General features: G+C 31.7%; 1 protein-coding gene across 3 annotated transcripts in view; it reads right to left on the bottom strand.

The window, feature by feature from the left end:
• Positions 1-26,056, bottom strand: part of LOC134727594 (serine/threonine-protein kinase B-raf-like) — a 42,238-nt gene extending 16,182 nt beyond the window's left edge. The window contains exons 1-10 of one of the 3 annotated variants that reach the window (XM_063591977.1): positions 25,907-26,056; positions 15,887-15,988; positions 14,226-14,444; positions 13,492-13,595; positions 12,477-12,597; positions 11,451-11,614; positions 10,766-10,937; positions 7,672-7,711; positions 2,204-2,358; positions 951-1,147 (exon numbers count right to left, since the gene is read on the bottom strand). In XM_063591977.1, coding sequence (XP_063448047.1) covers positions 951-1,147; positions 2,204-2,358; positions 7,672-7,711; positions 10,766-10,937; positions 11,451-11,614; positions 12,477-12,597; positions 13,492-13,595; positions 14,226-14,444; positions 15,887-15,988; positions 25,907-26,011 — 1,379 coding nt within the window. In that variant the 5' untranslated portion in view covers positions 26,012-26,056. Of the gene's footprint in view, positions 1-950; positions 1,148-2,203; positions 2,359-7,671; positions 7,712-10,252; positions 10,359-10,765; positions 10,938-11,450; positions 11,615-12,476; positions 12,598-13,491; positions 13,596-14,225; positions 14,445-15,886; positions 15,989-25,906 lie in introns of all 3 variants that reach the window. The other 2 variants (XM_063591985.1, XM_063591992.1) reach the window with 2 other exon arrangements.
• Between the last annotated feature and the right edge of the window lie 423 nt (positions 26,057-26,479).

Genomic DNA, 26,479 nt, shown 5'->3' with positions numbered 1-26,479 from the left:
TTCATAAAATTTGAATGACACAAACTAAAGTTTGAATGTGGAAACAAAAATGGACAGATGGAAAGAAAAACAAATCTATGGAACAAAATTAAACTCATCTTTATGCAAATAAAATTCTAAACTCATGTGTTGTCATCATATCATAAAAGAAGGTGCAAACCAAGAGTTCCAAATGGTGAAGTTGAAATCATCCCTTCATAAATTTTACGGACGCCATCACGAGTTGGTTGACCGTTATGGAATAACCGTTTCACAAATGATATCGAATATTTTCCTTACTTCGTAACTACAATCCCCTTCCCTTTCATGAATGTGACCTACCGAAATTAGACTATTTACCGGATTTGTAATCACATAAGCAACACAACGGGTGCCACATGTGGAGCAGGATCTACTTACCCTTCCGGAGCACCTGAGATTACCCCTAGTTTTAGGTGGGGTTCGTGTTGTTTATTCTTTAGTTTTCTATGTTATGCCATGTGTACTATTGTTTTTCTGTTTGTCTTTTTCATTTTTAGCCATGGCGTTGTCAGTTTGTTTTAGATTTATGAGTTTGAATGTCCCTTTGGTATCTTTCGTCCCTCTTTTATTCTTAACACTGTCACATTTTTACCCCTGTCCCAAATCAGTAGCCTCTGGCCCTTGTTTGTCTTGTATAATTTTTCATTTGAGTTCATTTATATGTTTTGGAGTTAATATTTTTGTAGTATGACATCCATTTTCACTGAAGTAGTACATATTTTTATTAGAGGCCAGCTGAGGCACACCTCAGGGTGAGGGATTTTCTTGCTGTGTTGAAAACACATTGGTGGCTTTTGGCTGTTATCTTCTCTTTGGCCTGGTTGTAGTCTCTTTAACATAGTTTGTTAAGTAATAGCAGGATGAACATCAGAATAAAAATTGTAATGAACTTGTGACCTTATAAATAAGAACTGTTGTACAAAATATACCTTAAAACTGCCACCTCATTTTTAAAAGCCTTTAATTGTTGAGGTGTTGGATCCGTAACATTCAATCGTTTGATAGCTACAAAACCATGGTAATGACCTCTGTATACGGTTCCAAATGAGCCTGAACCTATCTTGGAATACACTTGTATCTGATCACCAGCTATTTCCCAGTCTTCATTAGAATCACGTCTCTGTCTCTGTGTAAAGAATAGTATATGAATACACAATGGGTATAAAGTTTTATGGCATTGTAAAATAATTCTTTTACCTATAAATGAAGAAATAAACTTAGCAACAAAGGTCATTTCTATTTTAAATCATTACATTTTTGGTTACTTGAAAAATATGTAAATATGAATTTGTGGGATTCAAAACTGAGAATGTAATTTTTATAATTTTTTATTAGTTTATTTTCTGTCCTTTTATTTTGTGCACAAAACTACATTAATATGCATTGCAAAAGATCATAATTTCAAAGTACATTTAAGGAATAACAGTACTGTAGTTGAAGAGTTGCCACTGTCAATTTAGATTTGACAGTCGCAAATCTACCTTTTACTGTCTCCGTCGCCCATTAAACTGCATCAACAATTAGCGGTGGCAACTCTTCATGCAACTACAGTACTGTTATTCTGATTCTAATGCATTACAAAAAGAAAAAATACGATAAAACTTGAAAAAATGTCAAAATTTGTAAAATAAAAAAGTCCACAAAACTTCATGAATGATTTTGGCACAATGACGTCATTCAAATGAACACTTACAAACTGGAGGTTATGACGTTACCTGTAAGCTTCAAATTCCGATAAATTACATTTAAATGGCGAATTCGAGGTAGGTGTTGTTTTATTTTCGTTTATATAGTAGTAATCAACATTTGTTGATTCATCAATTCAAAATGGCGGGTCCCTTCTTAGTTACGCCTGGTCAACTGTGGATTTGACAGCAACTTTTAGCCAATGAAAAAAATTGATACATCCAAATTGCATTAGAAAAAAATATATGTTCAGTTTAAACCTATTTGGAAATAAAGCAGCTGATATATGTAATCCAAGAACATATGATTTCATTGCATAAAAGACAATCTAATCAAAGAAAAGATCCTCTCACATAGCAATTCTTGCCTTCATAGAAATATGTGCCATAATTTTGAAATATATAGCATATAAACAAGTCATTGTGTCAAACTTCAATTTTATACACAAGTTCTTAGAAATAATATCAAGGGAATGACTAAATCTATAATAGCTTACACAACGGATTTTGCCAGGGTCTGCCTCTTCAGAACTTGCCCTCTGTCGCTTTTCACCTGCTGTTGGTGAATGCTGAGAACTACCCGTCGGACTACTTCCTGGGCTGTGACCATGGTTTGAACTTGGTATTGGTAATGTATGAACTCCTGCATGACCTGAAATTAACAAATTTATAAAAAATAAACAATCAAAATTAAACTTTTGTATTGTTATTTTATACAACATTTCTTTGAAATTTTACCACAATTGACTCTGAATAGGGATTTGTACAGGCCAGCCAGAGGTGTTAAGGATTTGGAATTCAGCTGTTCTAAAAATTTCTTTAGTCATTCAGTTATGAGCACATATAGCACAAATATGACTATAAAATATGAGGGAATGAAAAAGTAAAAAGAGTTTTGATTTAGAATAAATCATTTTTTTTAATGGAAGTGTACCATACATGGAAATTGATAGAAATTTGTTAATAGAAGATTACTTCATTTAATTTTTATTTTTGATATTAATGGAAAAATCAGATTTCAGCAAAGAAAATTAATAATATTTTTTTTTATAAAATAAATAAAAATTTAAAAACAGTCAGAATTTAAAATTATTCAAATCATTCATTGGATTTCCATGTGTTAAGATATTTAACTTCCCTGGAAGGTAGTTTTATGCATTTTCCTATAAATCTTGTACAACAATTAAACAGAGTAAACTGTGGTCTTAGTGAAGTTTTTTAAAAAAGTTTCATTCTACGAAAAGTTGCTGTTGTGAATGTCAATGAAAGGTTACCTTTATTGCATGTTTTTTTCATCCTATCAAAAACAAATGAGGGTAGTCTATAGAAGCATCAATACGTTTTTATGTATCAGGTAAGTGGGTGTCACAAAAAAAGATGAATACTGTGAAAAAGTTACTAAGTAAAGGTAATAAACTCAAATGGCCCTTATAAGTGCCATGTAGATGCACATTTATACAACATTTTTGTGACAGGAACACAGAGATTTCAACTCTGACAATTTGTTAATATATATCTAGCAAAATCTAAACACAATGTACTATGGGATTGGCAAAATCACTAAACTTGCAATAAAAAAATGAAAATGAAACTGATGACTGATTATGAATGTATGTAAAATTTCGTTTTCCCCTGTTATTTGAAAGTGAATACTGTGAAAGTACTTTAATTTGTGGGTATCAATTTTCGTGGTTTGAGCAATATTTACATGTTCATGTGTTTTTATATTTGTGGATTTTAGTTTCCTAAAAGAATATTGAAAAAGTGAAGCTATTCAAATTGAAGGATACAAAATGTCTGGATTGAAGGAAATTGCAAAGTAAACATTGACCTGTGTGAATCGTAGTGATCAGACTAATCCACCCGAGATAAAGTGATCAAGACCAGATGCTCCGCAGGGCACAACTTTATACGACCTGAACGGTTCAGAGTTAGCAAAATCTTTTTCCCCCTGGTGGTCCTTGCAGAAAATCTACTGGTCCTCACTATTATTTTTATTGAAAAATACTAAAATAATGGCAGTCCTACGCAAAAATTTTGTAAAATCGTGAGGACAGACACTTTTAGCCAACTCTGATGGTTTGGGCTAGAATAGACACAACATTCAAGCTGGATACAGCTCTGAATTAGGATTGTGATTAAATAGTTGGCACAGCATAGGTTTCTGGCACAGAATGAATGTGGTCTAATGAACGCAAAAAAAATATTTTGCTTTTGATCTATGCTGTTGAATTTTAATCCTCTCAAATAAAAAAAAAATTGAAGAAATTTTCTTTTTAATTTCTGAAATCTGAAATGAGAAAAATTGAACTGTAAAAGTGAAGCTGCCAAAAATTGAACTTAAACTGAGTTTAGAGGTAATAAGCATTATATACACATTTTCTTAATTGAGACAAACTTAAGTTCAATATTTCGATTTGTAAAGGGGTGCAACCCTATAATGGTAATCAAAGTGCTTGTAATCACTGAATGGTAAAGACTACTTTAATTTATCAGTTCGTAGTAAATTGAATATTGCATTGTATATTGTATGTAGCATTGATTGATATTGATTTAACTACTATTCTGGACAAAGAAAGATAACTCCAATTTTCCAAGATTTCATAAAGCATTGGTTTTAGGTAATTCAACAATAATTCTGGACAAAGAAAGATAGCTCCAATTTATTGTCTTGAAACTACAAAAATGCTTGTTTTTTGCCCCTATTCGGCCCTGTATTCCTAGACTGTTTGCCAAATAACCCACAAAAAATATCCCAACCTTCTACTTATGGTATTAAACATTGTGATACAATTTCAGAACAATTGAAATACTTATACACAACTTTTTATACTGACACTGGTCTAGATAATGCTTGTTTTGAGCCCCTTTGGGCCCCTATTTCCTAAACCTTAGGGTGCATAACCCCCAAAATCAATCCCAAGCTTCCTTTTGAGGTTATAAACATTGTAATAACCCTTACCATGCTGAGTTGTTTTCAGAAATTGTCTAAATTTCGAGTATTTGAAAAAAAACATGCAAATGATATACAAATGAGCTGTACCTTGATGCTGATGCATACTGATTGCAATAAATCTTAGATAGGGGATCACGGGGTGGGGTGGTAGGAGTGAGGACGCAGGGAAGGGTGGGCAGGAACTTGCCCCAAAGTTGGTCATCAGGTGCAAAAAGCAACCTCAAGTGGTCATTTCCTTGGCGTATTTTGATAATAAACACAATCAGTCGTTATGTGCCTTTAGTTTAACAGTATTTGCCAAAGTTTCAGTCCTCTCAACTCCTTGTTTCAGACCTTGAAGGTAAGCCCACCCCTCAAAAAAAACAATTTTGTTCGATATCAAATTTTGAAGTTTGTATTTCAGCTCAAAATGAATATTAAAAGTGAGAAACATGACAATCAATAGTGTCAGATTGAGGAAACATGCATACCTTACGAATTTAATGGCATTACGATGATCTCTAAATATGTAAATGTATGGAACGCCATTGATGCCTAAATAACAGTGGTCTGGGTACAGCCTTAATATTACGGCCCCCGCACAACAAGGGTTAAAATTTTATTGACTTCTATTTACTTATACTAAAGTTATTATCCGGAAAACATCCATCCTCGGACGACACTGATGACAACAACGACATACCAATATATGACCGCAAAATTTTGTATACATACGAGAATTATGAGGATATGAAATGAACACTTTTTCATAGCATATCAATAATGCAAATCTGACTTTCATCAATCAAAAATATTTTTTTAATGAGAATTATAAAATCAAAAGTTGTACAGTTAAGGTTTTAAAAATGGAATGGGTATATTCCTGCTTGCAGTATTAGTTCATGGTGCGTTTGTCCTGTGACTACTTTTATAGTAATCTCAGATTTAGCGATATTCAACCAGTAGTCAACCTACATAGGGACCTTTCCCTGTCATGATTTGGACAAAGGTTGTTTTATTTTGTTGGGGCTTGAATTCTTGGATAAATACATCCACGAAAACCATGAAAATTTGTTCCCCACAAATAAAAGTACTTTCACAGTATATCATGTATTTATTATTTATTGACAGCATATTTGTTAAATTTGGTGGATGCTTTCTTCAACTGATAACTGGCATTACCATTGAAACCTGCTCTGCTCTTCTTCTTAACCAATCAAAGACCAGACCTCAATAAACTTTATAACTGGTACATAAGTGCCTTTTATTTGCATTGTACATTTCAATTTTACTTTTTGATCCAAATGACTACCATTGCTGCACAATGCTTTGCAGTAGCAATTTAACAGGATTCTAGGAGTATAGCTTTTTGTGATTTTATGAGTTCTGTCTTAACAAAATTATTTCAAATCAGTATATATGATTTATAAACATATAAAAACAAAGGAATTTCTATAAATGGCCTTGAGAATGATGCATGCTGGGATTTACAGTTAAAAAGGGAGGTCACTCTGTTAATATTTCACACTCAATAATCAGTTGTCTAGCTATGATTACCTGCCGGTTTGCCACCATCACTCTGATGACGTTTAGCTTTATATACATTATAGCCTGAAATATGTGTTGTTATCATTACTTCCCAAACTAATTTAAATATTACTGTAGAAACACGTATATAATATCATTGGGTAGGAGATAGAAAGATCTATAAAATCAAAATGAAACAGACCTAACCTCATTAAGATAATTTGAAATGGCCATGACACTACGGGAGAATCCGGTTGGGGGTACTTTCTATATTTTTAGTGGTATGTGTGTGTCACAAAACAGTGTCGCTTTTACATGCCTTGCTGGGTAGAACAGGGTCTTTTATAATAAAAAGTATTCTTCTAGAACAGGATCGCTTGTTTTACTGTTTAAGATACAGTTTGAAACCTGGGTTTAGAACAGCATCTTTTTTTATGGTCTAGAACAGGATCATTCCTGGTCAGCTATCTAGAACAGGGTATGCTTTTCAATATTTCTTTTTAGCACAGGGTATGTTTTTTTCATTTTTTTCTGGTTAGAACAGGGTATGATTTGGCAAGTGCAGTCTACACAGTTATACCCGAAAGGATAGTCAGTAACCCACCAGGGGGAGAATGCTTATAGAGTCATTTCATTCAACATGAGAAGCTGCGGCACAAATTCTGGCAAATATAAATAAAGTAACAAATTAACAAGAATGGGTACACAGTTAGACCCAATCATTTGCTAATAGGAATAGTGACTATCAGTTAAAAACATATCCACCAAATGTAACAAAAAATTCCAAGAAAAATTGAGCATCCTGATGTCATATTAAGAGTACTTGTTCAAACCGCTTTTATTTTTTTTACAAAATATGAAAACATGACACTTTTTTTATTTTCAAAATCTTAATTGTTTTATTTAGACCCATCATTTTACGTTTAGAATTAAGAATACTAGTTTAAAGAGTAGAGGTCAAATATTGTTTTATATTTATCATGTTTATACCCTCACAAGTCATGATCAGCAGTTCCTTAATAGTTTACCTCTGATAAAATAGAGGTGAATAATTTAAAAAGAGGTTAAAATGAGCTTTTGATAAAAATTTAGCTGACACAACAATATTACATTGTTCATTATAAGGACACTCATGTAATTTAGGTTTCCTTTAAGGTAAAGAAAGGTTTAGTTTTCCATCTTCTGATAAATTTCCATAGGAATATAAACCAGACCTATAATTAATAAGGTTTTCTCATTTTCAAGTGTTGCGGGAGTACTTGTTTGATTTATAAATAGATCCTGATTTCTGTGGGGACACCAATAAATGTTTCATGGAGGTTGTACCTTTATTTTGATCAGTAAAGATAGACAAGAGCACGAGTGTTCAGTTTTTTTTTGTTTTTGTTTTTTATCAAACTTTGATTTGTATCAACAATTTCCCACAAACACAGGCAAATGAGGTGCAAATATGAAAGCAGTGTTTGTAAATATTAATTAATGCCATCAAATAAATAAACTCACCTCCATCTTTCATTGTGGCTTCTTGTAATACTTTACTATCCTGGAATCATATTAATCATACCATATAATTATCAATACACAAATACACACTTCCCATTGCAAGGAAAACTTTATCTACAAATGGAATTTTGAGGTATCCCTTTTCTCTCTTAAATTGTGATTACCTTTTTTGATTAACTAATTCATTGAAATATGGGTTTGACATTCTCATTGTTAAAAAAACATTTCTTAGCCATTTGGAGAGTATAGCAATGCTGCCTGCACATGTTTAAAAAGATCATTTATATTATTCTTTAATTATTATTTTTTTATTAGCCTAATAACTATGCACTTAATATTGAATTCAAAATATCTTATTATCTATGATAACAAGGCAAAAACAAAACTTGTTCTCCATTTTTTTTTTAAATATTTTAATTGTATATCAATTACAATTCAGTTTGTTTACCAAAAAGCTTTATGAAATGAAATCTGCTATAACCATATTCAAGTTTATAATACAAATTTAAAATGAGTGAACTAGTATTAATTTTCAGCAAACAAGAATAGTGTCAAAGTTCAAGTCAGTGTTAAAAAAAAATTAAGAAGATGTGGCATGATTGACAATAAGACAACTTTCCACCATAGACCATTTGATGTATAAATTATTCTAAGCATTAAGATAATTGCACTATAGTCATACAAACTGTTTCAATAGAAATTAGAAAAAATCTTTATTCAAGACTAGAGTTAAAAGCGTGCCTTTATTGTCATGCAGTGCATTTCATAAATTATTGTTTTGCATTCAATTATATTCTGCATTTAATTTTAATCTATTTTGTATCAACTTTGGGAAGGTTTTTTTTAAATTGTCGTCCTGGTGACACAGATGATATTAACAGTTTTTATAGCTGCAGAACTGTAGCTCTTTGGTCCTTATATGTGATAAATTTTTACTATATAGCTTTAGATAAGTGGGATTTCTACTTTTATAATCAAACAGATTTATAAAACGAGTGATGGCAGTCAATTGATTTCACAATTTCCAGTTGATTGTAGATTTTGAGATAAATCTGGACAGCTCCCTAACAACATTTAACAATATAAAAATGGCTGACCAGCATTCTTCTTCATCTATTGCAGAGCCATAACCACTTTAGTTTCGTATAAAAAAAAAATGATATATACAATATATAACTAATACTGATACATCTAAAGCAAATGGGAATAACTTAGAATAATGCATACAGCAATTAAAAATAAAAATTGACAATAAAATCACCACTATCAAATGATAATTGTCGTACATTATTGGAAGGTTATGCTGACAATTATATCATGCTAGGAGATTCTATATAAGGGAGACACTAATTGCAAGCAATAATATCAATTATAATATGCACTATCTGCACTTATTATCCAAAAATAAAAATAAATACATGGCTATACTGCTCCAACATACATAAAAATAAAGTAAACAAAAGATCGACACATAATATTATTAAAAAATATAATTTATAAAAAAATATTATTTAGATTAATTCTAAAATAAATCAAATGATATTTCAAATTTTCTGAGAAAAAAATCAAATATTATGGAACCTTCCTCAGGGAAGCAGCTAGATTTTATGAGGCCAGAAAATCATTTAAAACTAGACACACAAATTTATTAAAAACATTTTCCATCCCATTAAAATAACATCCTGCACCTATGTCTTATGTGTCAAAAGAAGGCATTTGTGTATGTCATGCATGTCACCTTAAATAAATAAATATTTTATCTAATTATTTTTTTTATTATTTATTTCATTTTAACATTTATCAAATAGTTGCATTCCTATACTTCTAGGAAAAATTACATATTTAACTATTGTTATCATAGACATGATAGAAGCACAAATAGGCTTATTTTTTACTCAATCCACCTAACTATAATTTTTCATATTAAACTCATCTAAACTTGGGAGAATTGCATTCAATAATTGTTTTGTGAAATGAATAAGCTTTTACTTTTGTTTGAAAAATGTTTGCACTTAATAATAAATACAAATTGTATTTTTTTTTTCCAAACAGTGATCCTTCAAGGGTATGTTTCCAATAAATTGTTTTTTTTCAAGAAATGTTTATTGAAAGTACAGTTTTAATTTTAAAGCAATACTTGTTAAATAAGAGATTTACTAAGCCATGATATCAAACTTCTGTCTTGGGATTTAGTGCAATGTAATTTATGTTTATTTATTCTAATATAAAGATTTACACTCTTACAAAAAAAAATTAATACGTTAATGTGCTGAAAGAAACAGGTTTATTTTCTTAAGGAATTCAATTTTATATTTTATATTCCTCTTTTAATTATCAATTTATTTGAATAATCTCAACTGCTTCGGGCTTTAAATAAAAAGAGTCAGAATTTTTTTTCTTTCTTTAATTTAACCAAAAAAAACCAGTAATTTGTATTCAAAGAGATGTATTTATGTTTTAGTTGTTAGGATTTAATCCCTACAAGTTATCATCATTAAATGCCCTACTAATATAAGTATTGAAAGTGAATGCCTTCTTAAGACTGAGACAAGTACAGGAATCCCATCTTCGTGTAACCTACCTCATCACTTTGGACTAGAGAAAAAACATTTGGTACAGATTCAGATCGAGATACATGTCGTAACGGGGTAACCAATGGCTTATGTGTCGGTTGAGACGGCGGCAATCTACGACAAATCAAAAATAAAAACATTAGTTTCTAATAACTAAACAAGGCACTGCAAGAAAACAAGCAATACGTCAGACAGCAATTTCTGTGCATTTGCGAGAAGTCTTAGGCTGAATAAATGTAGCTTGGTCATTTGACCTAAATTTTAAAATTTCAAAATGTTCAAATAATTCTCTCCAATAAACGCTGCTACAGATTTATTCAGCCTCACGAAAAGCTTTGATAGTAAAGTTTTGTTGGATTAGTACATTAGAGTACATACATATCATGAATGCTTGAAAACATTCAGTTAAGCAGTACAGTGCATTGTTTTAAATACCAGTAAAAATTGCTGTCTGGCAGGTACTAAAAAATAAATGAAGGGACACCACAAGATTACAGCAAATATTGAGAGGGCAACCTTACCTCATGAGAGATCTCACCCGGATTAATTAGGCACACATTAGGGGCTGAGGAGGATCGATCCCTCTGCCCCAGGGCAGGTTTGCTGCGCTGAGGTGTATTTGGTGAGACAGGAATTGACTGATTTCGGCTGTTAAAGGGAAAATATGATGTGAATGTATCCGCTGGAAGTTTACTGAAAATCAAACATGTTATTTGCTAATGAACAACACTGATAACTTATCACCTTGTCTAAGGTTAAAGTTCAGAAATACATGTACATGTTTAAGCTTTTTTTTATAAATAATTTCAGCGCTTTGACATTTTGTGAAGTTTCGTCTCATACGGCTTCATCGTAATTTATTAATTCTTCTATTTGTAAGAATTACAAAAGGGAAAATTTTCATCATTGCAGATGATGCGTATACTAAAAGAAAAGCCAAGAAAACTTTTTTGAATCAAGTACGAAAAAAATACATCTTTTAAAATTGCAAGTGAATTTATAGTTGAATCAAGTTGACATGTGTGTTTTGTTTGTTGTTTGAGATTTCATTCTGATGAAGAAAAAAAAATCGAATATTTTTATCGTATCAACTGTAACACATGAAAAACCTTTTCTAAAGGAGCAATAATTTGGAGGCAATCACACAGAATGTCTATATTAAACCTGATGTCCAGAAAAGTATTCAAGTTTTTCCATATGACATACTTATGCCTTGCCCATTCTTTCATACTGTCCCAAGAACAGACTGGGTTGACTTTATCTATACATCGCTGATGGAATCTTATACCACATGTCTGACAGCGTAGACTCTGGAATAACGATCGGCCACACCCATCACAGAATGTTAAAAGCAAAAATGTTTTACGAACCTGAAATATTTAATTATAATTAAAACGTAATTTACATATTCTTAAGGCTATCTGTAGATTTGTGCATTAGTTTCAATCACATATATCAGGGTAGTGTAAAAGACTTGTAGTGGATGTTTAAAAAAACAAAAAAATTAAATAAAATTCTAATGCATTTCTTTGGGAAAAAATGAGAATAACAGATACCACAAATAAGTAAGGAAAAGTTAATAAACTGCTGTACCAAGACACCCTTATTGTGCATATTGAAATTGTAAAAAAATAATTAAATAGGATTTTAAAAAGTCATTTATTCATAAGCAAATTAAATGAAAAAACATGCACAAAAAATTCTGTTTTAAATCTAATTCTTTATTGTGTTAGCTATTCCAACAATTTTGTAAAGTTTCTTTCAATAAATCCAAGCAAACTATAGTAATGGTACAATGTATGAAAAAAATGTTGACAATTGAAGTCATATTTCTCTAGAGTTACAAATCAGAAAAAACAAAAAAATTAAAAAAGAGAGCTTCCTTTCGTTAATCCTCACAATAATTATGATATGTAAAGGTAAAGTTTGGAGAAAATCAATTCAGGAGAACAGTGACCTTTTTTTGTAAGGCACACCCATAAACATTGCAGAATTGAAACATTGTATTTTTAAAAAGCAGCAGATATTTTGCATAAAAAAACATCATTGAAGTTCAGCAGATCTGTACTTACGTGTAAACATTGCTTGAGTTTTTAAAAATAGTCAATTGTCAATTAACTACTACAATATGCATGTAACATGCTCATATTGATTAAAGATTATTACCAAAAATAACACTGATATTTATTTTTTTATCCTAAATTGTTTAAGGTCTAGGATACATCAACTTACTATATTATGTGTAAACATCGGTAATGTGGTTCCTGACACTGAAGGTCTATGAGATTTTGACTGAACTTTTAATTCTTTGTTAGCTAAACTTCCAATATCTATATCCCAGGAAATAGGCATTCTGCAAAATAAGAAATACTTTTAAACATGTTACAGCTAACAATGTGTGGGTAAACAAAACAATTCTTTTTTGTAATAGAAAAACTTGTTTTTTTTCATTTGAGTTTGGATATTCCAGCGAAATATGTAAATGTGTTGTGAGGATGGCACTTTGTATTATTGTCTCTTAAATCTTCATGGATTGCAGGTTTGAATAAAATAATGTCTTAAACCCTCAGACCATTGTTATAGTAAAGTCTATGAATGAGGATAACACATGGTCAAGATAATTACTACAAATAATCTTTCTAAGCTGAGTATTGATGTATTTACGTATTTACACTTTTGGTATTTAGCTGTATCTTACCTCCAAATGACCTAAGATCGACTCTGAATCACCTTTTGACATCAAGCAACAATTACTTTTAAATTGTGACGTCAAATATTTTAAATTATGATGTCAAAGTTTACGGGAACCTGCGTGATTTTATGTAATGGGGAACAAATTTGCATACAAACTTAAATATCTCTATTTTAGATAGTCAAAGACTATTACCATATACCCTGAGGCGTCCAGGGTATAAAAATGCAATCTGACATGATGAAATTTCAAAGTCTTTTTCATCATAAGCAGATAACACCCTTTTCATTTATCTATCAGTTTGCAAATCTTAATTTTAAAAATATAACATAACAAAAGTTTTTCAATTCAAACAATTTCTAGCAAATCTTAATTTTAAAAATATAACATAACAAAAGTTTTTTCAAATCATACAATTTCTATGTCTGTCTTCTAGTTTTAACAAGATCAAAATCTAACAAGAATGGTAAGGTTAAACTGTAGTATATATACTAAAAGGGAAAATGTCAAATCTTCATTGTATTAACTGCTAGATATAAAAGGTAAAGGACTTACTTTGTTCTCACATCATAGACCTCACAACTTTCTGCTTCTATTTCTCGTCGACTCATTGCCTTCTTCAAAGCATCTTTTAATGTTTTACCTGCTTCTATTCTTACCTGAAAAAGACAGACATAGTGATAAGATCACACAGACAATAGTGATAAAATCACACATTTGATAGTAAATAAATTGAATAATTTGAATTTCCCCTATTACATGTATTACAATGTGTGAAGTTATCTGATTTTGTAAAGGGAAATTGATGTGAAATATAATTAACAACCAAATTTTAATCAAAATATTTTTTACAAGTATTCTGAGAGTATTGCATGGCAATACATAGTACCCTACCAATCACTATCTTCAAGCAGGAAGAAAAATATGTGGAAAATGATTAAGTTGGTGAATTTTCCAATACCAAGATCCATAATCATGATAACTCTGCAAGAAATTATCTAACCAAAACGAAATTTGAACTTGATCTGTAACTGGTCATGATAAAATTATAAACATATATCAAATCAATATTTTCAAGCATGTGGAAAAAAATTAAGTAAAACTGATGTGTGGAATTTATAGGTTGACTGACAAATGGAATGACAAACAGAGTAAAACCGCAAGTCCTCTTTGACTTCGTTGGTATGTATGACTAATTATCTCCAATCTGGAACTAACCCATGTAAACAACTGTTGAAAATTTCAATGTTATTTCTATGTATTTTGAACAAAACTGTATTTGAACCTACCGAAGACACCTGGTCATTTGGAAAGTTAACTCGAAGTATGGGTCTTGATGGGGTTGGACTAGGTTGTGGTACAATTGGAAGGATTGGCCCTGGGGCTTGGGGAGGTGGTTCCGTCTCTTCAGGAGGCGAAGGTTCACAGCTGTGTTGTTCATAGTCTGTCAGTAACTGGGACTCTTTCTCCTGAAGTTCATGGATTTTGTTGGCTAAAGCTTCATATTCCTACAAATACAAAACTACAAGTTATTATTCATACTTAAATATATTCATTTCAGTAAATAAAATATCATGAACAAAATATGAAAATAGGATCATGCAGTATTAATATTATAGCTAATGAGACAATGTACCACGACTGGGAGACAAAATATTTAAAATTTAAAAGAGGGCCAATTTCTTTTTAATATTTTCGTGATTAATAGGGAAAATGTTATCTGTTATTTTTTTTAAAGTTATTGGTCACCATCACAAATTGGTTGACTTATTGATGTTTTAGTATTGGACAAATTAATTTCAATAAGTCATTGTAAGCTTTGAACTACATGTAGCATTTAGTAACTGTGAGAACTCTCAGATCTATACTTTGTGTCTCAAGTTGTTTGATTTTTTTTGTGCATTGTGTGAATTGGATGAGATAAGATCTTTTCAACTGGCCTTCATAGTTCATTGTTATGTTGTGCTGTTAAACCACTGTCCTAAGTTAGAAAAGGTTTGGGAGACATATTTAACCCTGCCATATTTTTTAATGTGTCTTTCCCAAGTCAGGAGCCTGTAATTTAGTGGTTGTAGTTTGTTGTTGTAAACATGCTGTTTTTCAATATTGTTTTGTACATAAATCATGTAAATGAAATACATGTAGTTAGTTTTCTCTTTTGATTGTTTCATATTTGTTATTCAGGGTATTTTATATTCTGCTTTGCTGTATGGATTTGTTCATTGTTGAAGGCCGTCAGTGACCTATTTAATACTGTGGATTAAATTTTTGTTTGGTACTAATTTTTCAAGGACTTCTTGAGTATAGACAAACCACAAGTACAATGTTAAACAAAGTATAAGTTCCCTTTACATGTTATACATGTGTTGTAGGCTAGTATGTAAATTTGAGCATTTCACAAAATCAAGTACTAGAACTTGACACTGTTTAAAATCTTTGTTCAGAAATTATTTCATGCATTTATTATTGCAATTTTGTCATTTTAGACTAAAATGCAATTTTTATTTTTGCAATATTGAGGAAAATCCTGTTTATTTCATATAAATAATTTAAAGTTAAACTTATTGTGTGACAATAACCTTGATGCATTTTTCGCAATAATAAAAACATTGCAATAATTTCTGAATTTACAGTATTTCAAGGTAGTCGGCCTAAGCCAAACTTTGTGAATTTATCTGTTAATGTATATTTGTTTTCTTGGGCACTTCCTAAAAAGTTACTCATCACATCATTTCAAGACAGTTTTCATGATTTTTTTTAACTTATGACTAAATTTTGCCTGTGCATGAAAATCATTATATTCATAACAGTGTTTGTAATACATTACCAAAGTTTACTCTAGAGTAAGGATTGATAGTATATCGATCTCAGGTGTATATTGTTTATCACAAAAATCAAACTATCTTATTATTGCATAATAAGTCAGACACGTTGTTATTGATATCATTACCTGTAAATACATAGGATCTGGTTGTTGTTTACTTCCAAACTTAGCATTTAAAGCTTCTAAATTTTCTTTTGTTAATCTCAACAAGTTCTGTATATTTCTTATCTGAAATGACAAAATATAAAGCAATGTTACTTTATTATTACAATTGATTATGTAGAGAACAGTTGCATGGTACATAAACAATGGATATATTAACAAAACTAAAGGACATAAAAAATAAAGCCAAAAACAAATAATAATTTAAAAGAAAATTACAATGAATATGATGAAAGTTTATGTTAATAGATATAAACAATTCACCAAAGTTACATTATACTGCTGAAAGTATATTACAGTTACATGTATTGTCCAACCAGATGCTCCGCAGGGTGTAGCTTTATACGACCGCAGAGGTTGAACCCTGAACGGTTGGGGCAAGTATGGACACAACATTCAAGCTGGATTCAGCTCTAAATTTGGATTGTGATTTAATAGTTGACACAGCATAGGTTTCTGACACAGAATAAATGTGTTCTAATGAACTTAAAATTTTTGTTTTCTCTTAAGAGCAATTCACTATGCTGTTGAATATTAATCCTCTCAAAAAAATGTTTGAAGAAATTTTCTTTTTATTTATGAAATTTCAAATGAGAAAAATTGAACCCAATTTTTTTAATCACATCCCCCTTTCCCTTATTCCAAAACTAATCTCAATTAAAATATTCTAATGGAGTTTGCAACAATAACTACTCATTTAAATACATCATAAAATATTAAGATGTAAAAAAAGCTGCTTGTTATCACTGAATGGTAAAGATTATTTAAATTTATCAGTTGGTAGTAAAAAGTGAATATACATTGTATATTGTATATAACAAAGATTTAAGTTGATTCTGGACAAAGAAAGATAACTCCAATTAAAAAAAAATCTTGCAATAAGATATTTCTTGCTTACTATTCTGGACAAAGAAAGATAACTCTAATTAAAAAAAAATTTGCTATTTCACAATATTGTGAAATTAGATATTTCTTGCCATTGCACAATACTGTGCAATTGAAAAGACTTGCTATTGCACAATACTTAATATAATAATTTTAGATCCTGATTTGGACCAACTTGAAAACTGGGCCCATAATCAAAAATCTAAGTACATGTTTAGATTCAGCATATAAAAGAGGCTTAAGAATTTAATTTTTGTTAATATCAAACTTAGTTTAATTTTGGACCCTTTGGACCTTAATGTAGGCCAATTTGAAAACGGGACCAAAAATGAAGAATCTACATACAGTCAGGGGTACTACTTATACAAGTGTATTTTATTTACTTGAAGAAGTAAAAAAAAATATACACATATAAGTAAATTTGTAGGATACTTATACAAGTGAATTTTATTGACTTGTATAGGTAAAAAAAAATTGACTGAGTTATGTCCCTTCGGCATTCAGATTTTTTTACTTGTATAGGTAAAAAAATCAACCTACCTTCTTTTCTTGAATTTTGAATATTTCTTTGCTCTAATAGAATTTGAAATTGTGTACCCTTTGCAGATGTCTTTACTAATCATTTAAGTGTAATTTCATGGACAATGAAAGTCCCATTTGTCTGTTATCTTCTTAACACTGCTCATTTACAAGCCCCAAAGGAGCAATTTTTGAAGGCCTTGCGCAAATATACAAGATCTTTGCTCAATCAGTTTCTTTGATGAATTAATGAGATGAAACATTGAACTTCAATGAAAAAATTTGAGCAAAGCTGGGAAAAATCATTAAAGGCATGATTTTACATCTCAAAACTTGAGGATTTTTGTTGGATTGTAAGAAAAACTTACTTATACAAGTAAATTTTTCAGAAAATTAAGGGGAGATTATTCAAACATTATTTATTTACCTATATGTGTATATTTTTTTTCACTTCTTCAAGTAAATAAAATACACTTGTACAAGTAGTACCCCTGACTGACATACACAGTCATGACAGTTAGATTTGGCATATCAAAGAACCCCATTTATTCAATTTTTGATAAAATCAAATAAAGTTTAATTTTGGACCCAGATTTGGACCAACTTGAAAACTGGGCCAATAATCAAGAATCTAAGTACATTTTTAGATTCAACATATCAAAGAACCCAACCGATTCATTTTTTGTCAAAATCAAACTAAGTTTAATTTTGGACCCTTTGGACCTTAATGTAGACCAATTTGAAAACATGACCAAAAGTTAAGAATCTACATACACAGTTAGATTCGGCATATCAAAGAACCCCAATTATTCAATTTTGATGAAATCAAACAAAGTTTATTTTTGGACCCTTTGGGCCCCTTTTTCTTAACTGTTGGGACCAAAACTTCCAAAATCAATACAAACCTTTCTTTTGTGGTCATAAACATTGTGTTTAAATTTCATTGATTTCTATTTACTTAAACTAAAGTTATTGTGCAAAAACCAAGAATAATGCTTATTTGTGCCCTTTTTTGGCCCCTAATTCCTAAACTGTTGAAACCAAAACTCCCAAAATCAATCCCAACCTTTCTTTTGTGGTCATAAACATTGTGTTTAAATTTCATTGATTTCTATTTACTTAAACTAAAGTTATTGTGCAAAAACCAAGAATAATGCTTATTTGTGCCCTTTTTTGGCCCCTAATTCCTAAACTGTTGAAACCAAAACTCCCAAAATCAATCCCAACCTTTTTTTTGTGGTCATAAACCTTGTGTCAAAATTTCATAGATTTCTATTAACTTAAACTAAAGTTATAGTGCAAAAACCAAGAAAATGCTTAATTGGGCCCTTTTTGGCCCCTAATTCCTAAAATGTTGGGACCAAAACTCCGAAAATCAATACCAACCTTCCTTTTATGGTCATAAACCTTGTGTTAAAATTTCATAGATTTCTATTCACTTTTACTAAAGTTAGAGTGCGAAAACTAAAAGTATTCGGACGACGACGACGACGACGCCAACGTGATAGCAATATACGACGATTTTTTTTTCAAAATTTTCGGTCGTATAAAAACTGGAAAATACCTCTTTTTAATGACTGAAACCCCAAAACTCAAAAAACTAAAATCTAAAATTTATTAAAATTGAAAGGGAGCTCATGTCAATAGATATAAACAATTTACCACAGTTCCAAATTCTTGCAAATTAGTAAAAGCATTTTTGAATTATTGTTTGAAATCTGGAAATCCCCCCTTTTTTATGAACAAGAGTGCACACACTGAAATGTCTCGCCTTCTTTGCTAATCCTTGATACTATCTTGATAGACCTAAATATAAAGCTTTATTACAACTGTCACATAAACTCAACATTAACCAAGAAAATGAAACATTGATCAATGAACCATGAAAATGAGGTCAAGGTCAGATGAACCATGCCAGGCAGACATGTACAGCTAACAATTCTTCAATACAACAATTATAGTTGACTTATTGCTTATAAATAAAGAAAAACAGACCAAAAAACAAACACTTAAAACTTAGCAATGGACTCTGAAAATGAGGTCAAGGTCAAATAAAACCTGCCTAACCGACATATATACACATGGAAAAAAGTATTGCAACACCTTGATTTTTTAAAACTTGAAAAATCAACCTCTTTTTTGGATGAAATATAGTAAAATATTTGTATAATATTGTTGAAACATAGTTTATGATAACATTGGCATTTAAACAAACAAAAAATGATTTATATAACCACAATTTTGATACCAAAATGAAGTGTTTTTTGTACAAAAAAATGCATTTTACAACTATCACTGTAGTCGAACATTACAATGTCAGACATTTCAAAATTAATCTTCCGATGACTGTTCACATCATGAGTGATCGTTATAAGCCAAAGAATTAGTACTTTGAGCGCAGCCTCCATTCAAACGGATAACCGCATCAAAACGTCTTCTGATTCCTGCCATAAATCGACTAATTTGTTTCTAAGGTAGCCATGGTAGCAGCAACTATTTCTGATGAAGGGCATTGTTTATTTTATGATGTGTTTGAACTGGTGTCCTTTTGCGCACTTTACGCCCAATAATGTCCCATATATGCTCCATATGGTTCAACTCTGGGCTACGATCGGGCCAAGAAAGATGAACCGAATTCTATAGAACAATGGATCTTCCTCCACGATGCTAATTTTCAACTTTGGTGTGCTCTGCACTACATTGGATATGGAAAACTGTGTGTCTGTTCGTAAGCAAAGGTATCTGAAATGGTCTTATCACACGATAACCAATAGCGATGAGTCGATCTCAAACAGTTCTTGTTAAAAGGCTCCTGTATACCCACCACTCTCTTTTTAGGATTGTATTGTATGCAAAGGGTTTCCTTCTGACCAAACTTCATTATGCCTAAATTTCCCTAACTAATGGTATAGGGGGTCTTCTTTATCTCGGAAGGTCTTTAACATCGTTTATTGCCTGATTTTTATTCTCAAAACGACTTATAGTGGAATGGTGATGACCAACAATACATGCAATTCTTACAGCGACATCCCTGATTAGCTCATGCTGATAATCTGCCATCTTGCTACAGTAAAGAGTTGTCGAGGACCCATTACAAGGTGTCAATCACATAACTTCAAAAAATTGGTTATTAAAAGTGTTGAAAAAAATGAGGATTAAAACACCTGTTTTGCTGTTTACGGGTACACTAGCTGCATGTGCAGATAATAACTTATCGAGTCGATATTTATTGATTAAACTCAGGTGATACTTAAATAATGTTTAACTAATTCTATTTTACCAAATTATATCACAAGAAAATAAAAAGTGTTTTTTTAATTTGAATTTCAATTTGGTGTTGCAATACTTTTTTCCAGGTGTATAGATCATAAAATATTTCCATACACCAAATAAAGTTGACCTAATGCATAAAGTATTAGAAAAATAGACCAAAACTAAAAAACTTAACTTTGACCACTGAAACATGAAAATGAGGTCAAGGTCAGATGACACCTGTCAGCTAGACATGTACACCTTACAATCATTCCATACACCTATTGCATAAAGTATAAGAAAAACAGACCAAAACTAAAAATCTGAACTTTGACCACTGAACCATGAAAATGAGGTCAAGGTCAGATGACACCTGCCAGTTGGACATGAACACCTTACAGTCCTTCCATACACCGAATATACTAGTCCTATTGCTTATAGTATCTGAAATATGGACTTGACCACCAAAACTTAACCTTGTTCACTGATCCAAGAAATGAGGTCGAGGTCAAATGAAAACTGTCTGATGGGCAGGAGGACCTTACAAGGTACGCACATACCAAATATAGTTATCCAATTACTTATAATAAGAGAGAATTTAACATTACAAAAAATCTTAACTTTTTTTTTCAAGTAGTCACTGAACCATGAAAATGAGGTCAAGGATATTGGACATGTGACTGACAGAAAGTTCGTAACATGAGGCATCTATATACAAAGTATGAAGCATCCAGGTCTTCTACCTTCTAAAATATAAAGCTTTTAAGAAATGAGCTAGCCGCCAGATCACTATCCCTATGTTGAGCTTTCTGCAACAAAAGTTGCAGGCTCGACAATAAAACCCCATAACCATGATAAAATAAAAGGGAGCTCACATCGACAGATATTAACAATTCACCAAAGTTCCATGCAAATTGGTAGGGGTGTTTTTGAGTTAATGTCCCACATGTTGACAACAGACAGACAGACAAGAGAGCCGTGGTGTAGAGGTTAGTGCATCAGACTACTAACACAAAGGTTCCTGGTTCGATTCCCGTTCGGGATGAAAATGTCAGGAATTCAATTTTCGGCTCTCCCTTGACGCCATTTGTGAGTATGGTCTTAAGGAAACGATAATAGTTTGTCGGAAGGGGACCATAAATGGCTGACCCGTGTTAAGAGAGAGCCATATCTCTTGCACGTTAAAGACATCACTGCAGATTTCAAAAAAGAGAAGGCTAATGCCGCTACAAGGCAGCACTCGCACCCGCAAAGTGGAAAGGGATTAATATAAGTTGCAAAACTTGTTTCCCAATCCACACTTAATAAATATGTTTAAATTAACAGACAGACACCAGTATACCATATTTATAATCTCTCCTGTTAACAGGGGTATAAAAACAGGAATTGTAGTATGATGCCAATGAGACAACTCCCCACTACAGACCAAATGACAAAAAAATTAACAACTAGTCTATAGGTCACTGTACCACTTATCAAATTTAAAAAAAAAAGTCCAAAAGAAATGATAAATTAAACATTTAAACATTACATTAAATCTTTATAATCATGATAATGTATTTATTAGCCTTTGGTGTCTATTCTAGACTAAATGCCATCTTATTGACCATAGAGATGACCTATGAATAAAAATTAATAAGGAAACAAGGAATGTGTCAAAAAGAGAACAACCGACCAATGAGCAGAAAGATGCCTGAGACCACAAAGATGTGTACTATTTTAGAAGACTGTCGATGATCTCAGACACGATTTAATTATAAATATGAAACAACAAGACAGACAAGAACATGCCAATGGTGTAATGATGTTTTGTCTAGGATTAAGTCTGTTTGATTTCATAATATGAATTAAACTAAAGCAAATCATTGTATCAATCTTTGTGTGACTCACTGTCTATGAAATTTCGATAAATAATTGTGGGCAAAATAGTTTTTACTGGTTGAGTCCATCATGTGTCCATGTTTCTTTTTTCTTTACATGTAAAATGACTGTTAAATGAACATGGTTACATAATTTAGCACATGTGAAACCCAGAATCAAATCAAAATTTGCATCAAATTAACTCTGATTCAAATGAGGTGCAATTTTTGGTTTGTAGGCTTATTAATATACATTTGTGCTGTTATTAGCTTATTTTGACAAGAGTGGAACAAGCCTGACGGCTTATACTATAGCGAATTTAAATTATTACATCATAGAACATCATCAACGATATCACAGAAGCATGGGTTCGAATCCCGGCGAGGGAAGAACCAAAAATTTGCGAAAGCAAATTTACAGATCTAACATTGTTGGGTTGATGTTTAGACGAGTTGTATATATATATATATATATATAAAAGTCTATAAAAAGGACCAACCAGCAAATTTACTATGTACCGGATCGTCTAGAATAGGCGATACTATGCAGATAAGGAAAAAATTATATCAGTCTAAAGATTTGCACAACGGTACTGATATAAGGTGTTATTAAACGAAAATGTTGTTATAAAATCGTGTTGACAAATATTTCGGCTCAACAAATGGCCTTCTTCTTGTGTCACAAGTTTTAACAATACTGATACATAATGTATAAGGTGTGAAAATAGATCAGTGATAATACAGGTAAGTTTTGGTCGATTGATTTTAATCCTGAATATCATAATTTAAACAAAACAATAAAAATCAATATACGTGACTGTGTATATTAACAATAAAAATAAGTGAAAAACAAAACTGTTAGTATTTCTTATTGATGCCGTTTGGGTGATGTACATTAAGAATTTTCATGCGGTTAAAGTCAGCAAGTTTGTGATCCGACTGTCTGAAGTGCTGAGAGACTGGAAGAAGTGGCTTCTTAGAGATATCACTCCTATGGCCATTGAGGCGTAGTATGAATGTTATTTACATACTAGAATGTTCGGTTTGTGGCCTTCAATATGTTGGTGAGTCAAAGCAGCCTTTCCACTAACGCCTCAATGGCCATAGGAGTGATATCTCTAAGAAGCCACTTCTTCCAGTCTCTCAGCACTTCAGACAGTCGGATCACAAACTTGCTGACTTTAACCGCATGAAAATTCTAGTGATTGAACAGAACATTCACTGGAGTGATGCACAGCGACAGGTTCAGGAAAGCTTTTGGATAAAGGAACTTAATGTACATCACCCAAACGGCATCAATAAGCATGATAAGAAATACTAACAGTTTTGTTTTTCACTTATTTTTATTGTTAATATACACAGTCACGTATATTGATTTTTATTGTTTTGTTTAAATTATGATATTCAGGATTAAAATCAATCGACCAAAACTTACCTGTATTATCACTGATCTATTTTCACACCTTATACATTATGTATCAGTATTGTTAAAACTTGTGACACAAGAAGAAGGCCATTTGTTGAGCCGAAATATTTGTCAACACGATTTTATAACAACATTTTCGTTTAATAACACCTTATATCAGTACCGTTGTGCAAATCTTTAGACTGATATATATATATATATATATATATAAGTAGATGTGGTATGAGTGCCAATGAAACAATTTTGATGGAGAGTTGTCTCATTGGCACTTGAACCCAACAAGCAAATGACTAGATGTGAGCTGCTCATCCTATTCAATATATTATGCGATCTCAATATTCAACATTTATCTTTCGATTCTGCTTCAAACCCAGGATACTGGATGTATTAGAATAATTGTAAACTACGGAATGAATTTCCGAATTACAATAAGAAATTTCTTCAGAGATTATCAAGTTGCAGTCAATATTCATGTACATGTATTTACTTTAAAACTTTAAAGATATTTATAGATTATCGTTGATCATCTCAACGAAATGGATTTTCTAGCATGAGCTGGGAAGGCGAAAGCGAGAAATGCAATACTTAATGTACTTAGTTTCTAGCGATAATTTTCCATCTCAAGCGTGTAGCATGATATGAAAAATTACCACAAAAAAAAGATCCAAGGAAAATGCACAAAATAGCGATAACAAATATTATGAATAATTGCAGTACATGGCATGAATAATATTCATTTTATCGTCTTATTTTGTACTCTTTTTAAAAGGGGGATGCTGATTGTGTAAGTTGTCAATATAAACATGTGTTAGACTTTTATCCATTACCGTGATTACTGGATTAATCATTTATTTTTTTAATCTAAATTTCAATTTCCTTTAACATAATCAAATAGTATAATCAGTTGTGTGTCTTGGTCTCCTGGTGTGTTGATATATATGTAGTGATGTACAAATGTACCTGAACAAGTGACTAGTGATCTAAAGCCTGTAATACCTTAGCATGCTTAGGGCTTGAAAACTGTAATGAGGAGTACCCTTTGATTATATAATACAATATAACATACGGGTTAATTGATTATAATTGCCAACATAAATGGCAGCAGCTAGAAAAACGAAAACAAACTTTGACAATGGAGGTTAACATTTGAAAAGGGGGGGTTCTTTTTAAGGTGGCAGGGATCTTTTTACGGTGGCAGAGATATTTTAACACAGTCATCATAAAACCAGTCATGGAGATCTCTGACTCTGATGTCCTTCATACTAATATTTATTTGATAAAAGTAAAGTAGGGAGGACAAACTCACAAGAACAGACTCTATGGGAGAACAAATTCAGGGTGAACAGACCTGTAACAGTCAGGTAGCACCTGCCTTACATGCAACTAATTTATGATCAACAAATTCAAATCAGACATTGAGACAAGACAGTTGATTTGGTCTTTAAAGAACAAAGACACCTAAATTACAGGTGCCGCTAATTCATGTAAGTAAAAAATGTCATCTCAAATGAACAAGATTGATAATTAAAATATATTATCAAAAAATCCCTTGACCAATTTTAGTAGACAGCGACTTTACACATGATACAGACAACGCTTCCTTTGAGTTATGTTCTGTACATCAGCATTTGCGTAGCTGGTAATAAGCGGCGTAGAACATTATATTTTATCTGAATGAACTTTTAACAGTTAAACTAGGTGTTATTAGGTACAATCATTATGATTTGACAGCCTTTAATGTTAAAAAAAATATTGGCTAGGTTGACAGACATGACTGAAAAAGCAGCAATGGCATATCTGGGTATGTATCGCAGATTTAAGTTGCATGCCTAGTGTATTTCAAGTCTTGTAAATGTACCTCTGACCACATTTCCTTCTTTCAAATACGTCTCATTCACATTAGCAAATGAAAAAATGTTTTTACTTGTCAACAAATGGAAACCAAATTATGGCTGATGTCGGGAGAAAATTACATAAATTCAACTTTCATGTCATGTATATTTCAATATTTGTGTGGACAATGGGTTTATTTGTTATTTCTACCTGGTCTAATAAATTAGCTATGTCATATGCGTCATGTCTAGGCGGTGTATTTGGTAGATCTTGGATATCCCCATTCGGCATTGTCACTGGTTGAACGACCGCCATTTTGCCTCTTTAAGAGGCTCTCACGTGACCTATCTTACATTATCGTATATTCACGCGATAATTTGACGAGGAATTTCTAGACAGTACAAGTCAGTCGATATTTTTACGCATATGATTAGTCAGACAGTTGTGTAATATTTATCAATAGACCTTACTGTTTTAGGATTTTTCGTCACATTTTTCCTTGTGTGTTTTTCTAACGCCCTCAAAAATAGTAGTTAAACTTATATTTGTATACCGCGCTATTTAAAGTATCCTTGTTATCTCGAGTTTTAGGAAAAACCTTCTGAAAATTACGGCGACTCAGTTAGCAGATAATTTTTTTGTTTATCTATGTTTTTCATATTTTTTTTAGTTATTCTTGTCTATTATGTATTACATTATGCAAGTTTTATACGCCCGTTTACGGCACGTATTATGGCCAGTATTCCGTTGTCCGTCCGTCCGTCGATCGTTGACCTACACATT

The sequence above is a fragment of the Mytilus trossulus genome, chromosome 1, assembly GCF_036588685.1.
Source record: "Mytilus trossulus isolate FHL-02 chromosome 1, PNRI_Mtr1.1.1.hap1, whole genome shotgun sequence".
Classification (NCBI taxonomy): domain Eukaryota; kingdom Metazoa; phylum Mollusca; class Bivalvia; order Mytilida; family Mytilidae; genus Mytilus; species Mytilus trossulus.
Note: the sequence above shows the minus strand (reverse complement) of the source record. Positions and strands in the feature narration are given on the sequence as shown.